Raw genomic sequence first — 8,133 nt, 5'->3', positions numbered from 1 at the left:
GGAGCATAACGGTCCGCTTTTATGCTTTAGAATTGCTCAACCCTCACCATAGATGAGCTTTTCATGTTTTTGTGCAATTTAGAACATAACTTGGTCTATTGGCCTCTATTCCTAACAAAACGTTGTACGAAAGCTAAACTCACAAGTTTCGTTTCTAAGAACACTAAATGGAGCATAACGGTCCCTTTTTGTGCTTTGGAAATGGTAACTCTCACCATAGACGAGCTTTTCACGTTTTTATGCAATTTAGATCATTGCTTGGTCTATTGGCCTATATTCCTAGCAAAACGTTGTACGAAAGCTAAACTCGCAAGTTTCACTTCTAAGAATTCTAAATGGAGCATAACGGTCCCCTTTCGTGCTTTGGAATTGCTCAACTCTTACCATAGACGAGCTTTTCACGTTTTTCTGTAATTTAGAATGTTACTTGGTCTATTGGCCTCTATTCGTAACAAAATGTTGTACGAAAGCTAAACTCGCAAGTTTCACTTCTAAGAACACTAAATGGAGCATAACAGTAACCTTTTGTGCTTTGGAATTGCTCAACTCTCACCGTAGACGAGCTTTTCATGTTTTTGTGGAATTTGGAATATAACCTTGTCTATTAGCCTCTTGTCCAAATGGAACGTTGTACGAAAGCTGAACTCACAAGTTTCACTTCTGAGAACACTAAATATAGCATAACGGTCCCCTTTGCTGCTTTGGAATTGCTCAACTCTCACCATAGACGAGCTTTTCACGTATTTGTGCAATTTAAAACATAACTTGCTCTATTAGCCTCTATTCCAAACAAAACATTGTACGAAAGCTAAACTCGCAAGTTTCACTGCTATGAACACTAAATGGAGCATAACGGCCCCCTTTTGGGTTTTGGAATTGCTCAACTCTCACCATAGACAAGCTGTTCACGTTTTTATGCAATTTAGAACATAACTTGGTCAATTGCCCTCTATTCCTAACAAAACGTTCTAGGAAAGCTAAACTCGCAAGTTTCACTTCTAAGAACACTAAATGGAGCATAACTGTCCACTTTTAAGCTTTGGAATTACTCAACTCTCACCATTGATGAGCTTTTCACGTATTTGTGCAATTTAGAACATGACTTGGTCTATTGGCCTCTATTCCTAACAAAATGTTGTACGAAAGCTAAACTCACAAGTTTCGCTTCCAAGAACACTAAATGGAGCATAACGGTCCCCTTTTGTGCTTTGGAAAAGGTCAACTCTCACCATAGATGAGCTTTTCATGTTTTTATGCAATTTAGAACATTACTTGGTCTATTGGCCTATATTCCTAGCAAAACGTTGTACGAAAGCTAAACTCACAAGTTTCACTTCTAAAAATTCTAAGTGGAGCATAACAGTCTCTTTTTGTGCTTTGGAATTGCTCAACTCTTACCATAGACGAGCTTTTCACGTTTTTCTATAATTTAGAATGTTACTTGGTCTTTTGGCCTCTATTCCTAACAAAATGTTGTACGAAAGCTAAACTCGCAAGTTTCACTTCTAAGAACACTAAATGGAGCATAACAGTAACCTTTTGTGCTTTGGAATTGCTCAACTCTCACCATAGACGAGCTTTTCACGTTTTTGTGGAATTTGGAACATAACTTGGTCTATTAGCCTCTTGTCCTAACGAAACGTTGTACGAAAGCTGAACTCGCAAGTTTCACTTCTGAGAACACTAAATGGAGCATAACGGTCCCCTTTTGTGCTTTGGAATTGCTCAACTCTCACCATAGATGAGCTTTTCACGTATTTGTGCAATTTAGAACATAACTTGCTCTATTGGCCTCTATTCCAAACGAAATGTTGTACGAAAGCTAAACTCGCAAGTTTCACTTCTAAGAACACTAAATGGAGCATAACAGTAACCTTTTGTGCTTTGGAATTGCTCAACTCTCACCATCGATGAGCTTTTAACGTTTTTGTGGAATTTGGAATATAACTTGGTCTATTAGCCTCTTGTCCTAACGAAACGTTGTACGAAAGCTGAACTCACAAGTTTGACTTCTAAGAACACTAAATGGAGCATAACGGTCCCCTTTTGTGCTTTGAAATTGCTCAACTCTCATCATAGACGAGCTTTTCACGTTTTTGTGCAATTTAGAACATAACTTGCTCTATTGGCCTCTATTCCTAAGAAAATGTTGTACAAAAGCTAAACTCGCAAGTTTCACTTCTAAGAACACTAAATGGAGATTAGCGATGCACTTTTATCCTTTGGAATTGCTCAACTCTCACCATAGACGAGCTTTTCAAGATTTTGTGCAATTTGGAACATAACTTGGTCTATTGGCCTCTATTCCTAATGAAATATTCTAGGAAAGCTAAACTAGCAAGTTAGACATCTAAGAATACTAAATGGAGCATAACGGTTCACCTTTATGCTTTCGAATTGCTCAACTCTCACCATAGATGAGCTTTTTACGTTTTTGTGCAATTTGGAACATAACTTCGTCTATTAGCCTCTTTACCTAGTGAAACGTTGTACGAAAGCTAAAATCTCAAGTTTCACTTCTAAGAACACTTAATGGAGCATAACGGTCCACTTTTATGCTTTAGAATTGCTCAACTCTCACCATAGATGAGCTTTTCAAGTTTTTATGCTATTTAGAACATAACTTGGTCTATTAGCATCTTTTCCTAACGAAACGTTGTACGAAAGCTAAACTCTCAAGTTTCACTTCTAAGAACACTAAATGGAGCATAATGGTCCCCTTTTGTGCTTTGGAATTGTTCAACTCTCACCATAGACAAGCTGGGGTTCAGGGATAACGCTTCCAATTTTTTTTTGGATTCTTTTGATGACACGAAAATTATCATTGATAATAGTTTCTAGTAATAAAACATTATATTTATTAATCATAACTATCCTTTATGAGTTTTCATATTTTGAATATGCTCTATTAGAACATCATTAGTAATAGTTTTGAATAATTCTTTTTCTATAAAACGTACAAGACAATAACTGATAAGTCCATCTATTATATGACTTTTTTACTATTTTTATATTCTTTTAGGTGGTTCTTTATCTATTTTATCTCTTTCTTTGACATGTTTGTTAATTTGTAAGTAGTTTGTAGGTGTTTTAGTAGTAAACTGATATGAGATTATTTCATTGAATTGGTACTGGGGCCTTGAAAAATTTTGCTTGGGGCATTTAAAAAAAGTACTTAAACACACCTATATGTTCACACTATAATATGCTACAATATAATTAAAAATTACGATTACATACCGTGCCAAGTGGTACTTGCCCCTTAGTTGACTAGAAGATTGAAAAAAGATGAGAGTTATTTCAAAGCACAAGTAACGCGGAAAGTAAAGTCAAAAATCAATCATTAAAAAAGTAGCTAGTATGGTATATTGTCCATAAAAGGTTTTTCCAGCGTTAAACTTTGAATGAAAAACGGAACTATGTACTTGGAAACTTTGGTTTGGTCTGGGTCCAGCTGGTTCAGTTATATGTCGCAAGTTCACATTTAGAATGTCATAATCATTGGCGTGTGGGTGCAGTCCCCATATCCACAACAAAGGAGCTTTCTTTCATTCTAAATTTCTTCTATAGGTTGCCAACTTGCCCACACCCCTACGTTTCATAGGTGAAAGCATGTTGTGATGTAGCCAAGACAAAAAGAAAGAAAAATGGACACAAACATCTCATCATCTTCCTCTTATCCTACCCATTTCTTGCAACTTGCAAGCAAAGCATATCTAACCAAGACTTACAATTCTAGCCAGTTTTTCTTTCTTTTGACTGGAACGCACAAAATCTTTCTTTGCCGGTGGTCGTAAGAATTGAATACCGGAATTTCAGATTTGTAAATTTCATAGAAGCTCTATGCCTGGTTGTGTTGAAGTACCACATCGGTAAGATGTGAGAATTCCTTCCACTTTATAAGGACAAGGGTTTCGGCCTATAATAATTGGGTTAAGGAAGAACAAAGCCGTGCATGTCCGATGTATGCTCAAGACCCGGACAAATCAAAGCGGATAATATTGTTGATATATATGGAGGTATGGATTCATAACATTGCAAATAATATGTGGGAGGATGTTCGAGTGATTGAACAACTATGTGTATATATCAAATGATATCTAATAAAAATACTAAAACACTTTCATACAAACCTCTTACGGTCTTACCCAAATGAACCATCACTTTCACAATCCACCTCCGACCCAATTACAATCTTAATACTGTTAATTAATGAAGGGTATCTTGCATACTGATCGATTTTGCCTTTTATTCTTTGTGTAGAACAACTTCTAGTTGGATTTTAGTTTAGAGAATATATAGAACTAAAATCTATAGCTGATACCTAGTTTCTATAGGATATAAAGGAAGGGGGGAAGGGGACCAAATATGTAGCACTCTTATGGGAGGTGAGGACAGGGCTAAGATAGCACATATACCGTCTTGACAACCATATTTATTACATCAATTTAGTCATATAAACCCAACTAAGTATGTCAGGTTTGGTAGAAATCACACGTACGATTTCCATATAAAGGAAAACTCTCTTCTCAGTTCTTATTCTCAGACTAAAAACTGATTTCTAAATGTCTTTTTTTTACATTTATTGTTTAGTAAAATAATAAATGAATGAAATATTCTCTCAGACCACTTTTTTGACACTTTTATTAATACCCGCCAGCCAATTTGTTCATGGGGTGCAACTGGCTTTGATGCACGACTTTCTAAATTATTAAGCATTTTTTAACAAGTAAATTGACAATTTTCCAACTTAAAACCTAAAAATTATCAAATCAAAATTATTTCAGCAGGAAAAAAAAAATCAGAAGAAAAGAAAAAAAAAAAGGGCCTGGCATTTCCACACGTAGAGCAGTCGTAGTTTTATTTTTTTGGTCGTGTCATCTTATCTCAATTTGGTGGATATTTTTTTTAAAATAATTATTAAAAAAGTCCACGCGGGCCAATTAAATGAAGTGTCATCCGTAACTTTCCAAATTATTGGTCAATATTTTATGCCCTTTGGACATTTTCAAAAGTCAACTCCATGAAAAAATTTGCAAAACCAGAAACCAGTTACTGCAAAACTTGACTTTATTCATATGAACACATCCATCTCATCCCTCTACATATATATATATAAACAAAAATCTTTCTTGGATATTATCTCATGCATATGCAAGTAATAGCATAATTCCTTCTTTAGCAAGTTAATGATGAGTGAATTTGTTTACATGGAAGAAGACTGGGATCTGCAAGCAGTAGTAAGAGGATGGACAGCCAACACTGAAGACTCGGCCAATTTCATGGACAACTCTCCATCTTATTTCACTTCTTCGAGTATTCAACAGCACGATTACTTTCCTTCAAGTTTCAAGGAAAATTTCGAGATCGATGCAGTTTCTGACCAACTTTACGAGCCATTCTTTCCGGTATTGCAACCTCTTGCCACCACCTCCATATCTGTTCCTTGCAAAGAAGCAAAAGAGCCGCAAAAACAGATCAGTCCGAAATTGATTACTAACGAGAGTAGCAAACCTACTACTTCTGTAGCAAAATCAAGAAGGTCAGTTGACTTTTCTTTTCTTTTTCCCTTTGGTTGTTTTCAAAGTTAGAATAAATTGAGACTTATCATTTCCTTTAAGCAGTCGAAAGAATTTGCACAAGAAGGTGGTACAACAAGCAGCAGAAGGTGGCTCACAATCTGATATGTGGGCTTGGCGTAAATACGGCCAGAAACCCATCAAAGGATCTCCCTATCCAAGGTACCATAGAACTTGCTTTACCTCTAGTATTTTAATCTGGGCATCCGTCTGTTTAATTCAAAAGTGATTGTGTTCATGGAAACATGGTTTTGCACTGAAAATTACAAGCAAACATGAATTTGATTTTTAATGAAAGTTTTCTATCTCCTTTTTTGGGAGGAAAAACATGTTGTAACATGTTACATAAGTTTAATTTCATGGTTTGTTACATGTAAAATATATGTCAAATGAAAACTTTACGATAAAATGTTAGGAAATGAAAAGATTTACCTTTTTTTTTAATAAAGAACAAAATATACTTTCAGATGAATAAATTAGATTAGCTAAATATAGAAAAACTATGCTATTTTTCATTTGTTTTCTTGGTAGGTGGTGTAATGGATTAGTTTCTACTAAGCTATTATAATAGAGGAATAGACCATCTAAATTGGAATTTGTATGTCCGGTCCCTAGAAACAAATGGAGAGCGTGTTGTACATTTTAGGCACGAGAACTTCTCTCAAGGAGGAAGTTCGTGCAAGTAATGAATAATGGACATAAAACATTCTTTGAAAACAAAAATTTTCTTGTAAGATAGAGGACAAAAAATTAAAAATTAAAATCCTGGTTTGGAAATTGAAATATAGGTGAGGAAACAGCTTGTCACACATCTTTTTATGAAAAATGGAATATGTATATTTGTCTAGTTGACATGTATGTGGTACAGCTAGCTACCGTCAAAATTGTTAGAAAGTCCCACATCGAAAATCTTTGTAAGACAAATTTACTTCCTGCAATATCTACTAAGCATTTTCCTTAGTTAAGTGAGTTGGGCCTCAGCCCACTTGCTAGTTAGGGAGCAACAAAGTCGGACCCAATATATCTATGGGAATCGGACAATTAGTCTAACATATAAGGGTGACCCACCTCTTTAACTTACAACAACCGGTTTTTCAAGTAAACTTTGGAAACCGGTTGGGTCGGGCCTCCTTGACCTAACCCAAGAGGGACAAATCCGTGAGGGCTCAATGGGTTTAGAGCGGACAAATTATTGTGTGTAGGTGTGGGCCCAATTTATAACATATTATTCCAGAGTTCTCTCATCCTTTAAGCAATAGTTTATCGATGTTATTAAGGAATTTTCTTTTGTTTATTTGGCATATATATGTAGGAGCTACTACAGGTGCAGTAGCTTGAAAGGCTGTTTGGCAAGAAAACAAGTCGAAAGGAGCGGTTCAGATCCTACACAATATATTATCACATACACTGCTGAGCACAGCCATACGCATCCTACTCGTCGACGCTCCCTTCCTGGGAGCACCAGGACCAGTAAGTCTTCTCAGCACAAAGAAACAAACATGCCAACAACAACATCCACTGAAGATGTGATCCCAAAATTGGAGGAGGGCCAAACATTAATAATGGAGGATCGTGGGAGTGATGAAATAATGAAGCTTCAAGACATGTTATTCAATGACGATTTATTTCCAAGCATCGAGGATTTTGAAGGGTTTTTCCCGGATCAATATGCTGATAGTTTTGATTTATTGACGAATCTGGAACAATAGCTTTGTTGGGTCATATTTACTCAATGAAAATTTAAAGAAGCTCGATTTTTTTTTCCGAAAAATTGTGTAGTCAATTAGGGATTTGGGGGCCTTGCAATTTATTTAAAATTGTAAAGTATATAATTTGAATTCAATGGTTTGGATAAGAAAGTTCATTTCTATGTTAGTTAGGGCTATTAATATTTGTTTGTACGTTTACGACTTAGGTTAAATTTCAAATTCTAAACAACCACATAGAGATGTATGAGTTGGATGAAAATATAGCCTTCCAGCTGAACAACAACGGATTTGGGGTTTCCATAATTTCCTAGAGTTTACAATTTACATCTAATGGTGGCACACCTCTCAAAAAGTCATATTGTTGGAAACATGCAACTCGCGGAAGCGTATAAGGACCTCATAGACATAAATGATAGCTAGACAAGTTTCAAAAATTTCTTATCAAATACTCATCACTATAGCACAAACCATATATCAATTAATTGCAAGAAGATATACCTTGAGATCTCTCTGATTTGATCTCTAATAATCAAGAATGAAGGATGGAGTCAGCGAGTTTGATACTAAGCTCAAACCTGCGGATCTTCCACTGTATGCACCAATTCCCAAACTTGGATTGAGAGGGTGATCTCTTTTCTCCAAGTACTTGAAGAACACAAACCAAAACTAGTGGAAACGATTAGAGAGTAGAGAGGCCAACCGGTGTCTTAAAAACTTGTGTTAACAAAACACACACTATGTGTGTATTTATAGGGTTCGGCCACACCTAGGGTTTTCTCCCTAGGTGGGCCGGCCCCTAAGCCTCTCCCTCTCCTAATTCCGGTCCGTTTTGGTTTTCCCCTATC

At 36.0% G+C, this 8,133-nt stretch overlaps 1 protein-coding gene across 1 annotated transcript; it reads left to right on the top strand.

Moving 5' to 3' along the window:
* Positions 1-5,061: 5,061 nt before the first annotated feature.
* On the top strand, positions 5,062-7,480 carry LOC119986437 (WRKY transcription factor 22-like). The gene is made up of 3 exons (XM_038830996.1): positions 5,062-5,542; positions 5,625-5,741; positions 6,892-7,480. The coding sequence occupies exons 1-3, from the start codon at positions 5,190-5,192 to the stop codon at positions 7,286-7,288; spliced, it is 867 nt and encodes a 288-aa protein (XP_038686924.1). The 5' UTR covers positions 5,062-5,189; the 3' UTR covers positions 7,289-7,480.
* Positions 7,481-8,133: the final 653 nt, after the last annotated feature.

Source organism: Tripterygium wilfordii, chromosome 20 (genome assembly GCF_013401445.1).
Source record: "Tripterygium wilfordii isolate XIE 37 chromosome 20, ASM1340144v1, whole genome shotgun sequence".
In the NCBI taxonomy this organism is placed as follows: Eukaryota; Viridiplantae; Streptophyta; class Magnoliopsida; order Celastrales; family Celastraceae; genus Tripterygium; species Tripterygium wilfordii.
This window is presented reverse-complemented; position numbering and strand designations above follow the sequence as displayed.

Bases quoted from the DNA above. Each gene is read 5' to 3' on its own strand.
- LOC119986437 (XM_038830996.1), top strand. From the start codon at position 5,190: ATGATGAGTGAATTTGTTTACATGGAAGAAGACTGGGATCTGCAAGCA. The intron at 5,543-5,624 runs GTCAGTTGACTT...TCCTTTAAGCAG, and splicing joins TCTGTAGCAAAATCAAGAAG to TCGAAAGAATTTGCACAAGA. The intron at 5,742-6,891 runs GTACCATAGAAC...ATATATATGTAG, and splicing joins AAAGGATCTCCCTATCCAAG to GAGCTACTACAGGTGCAGTA.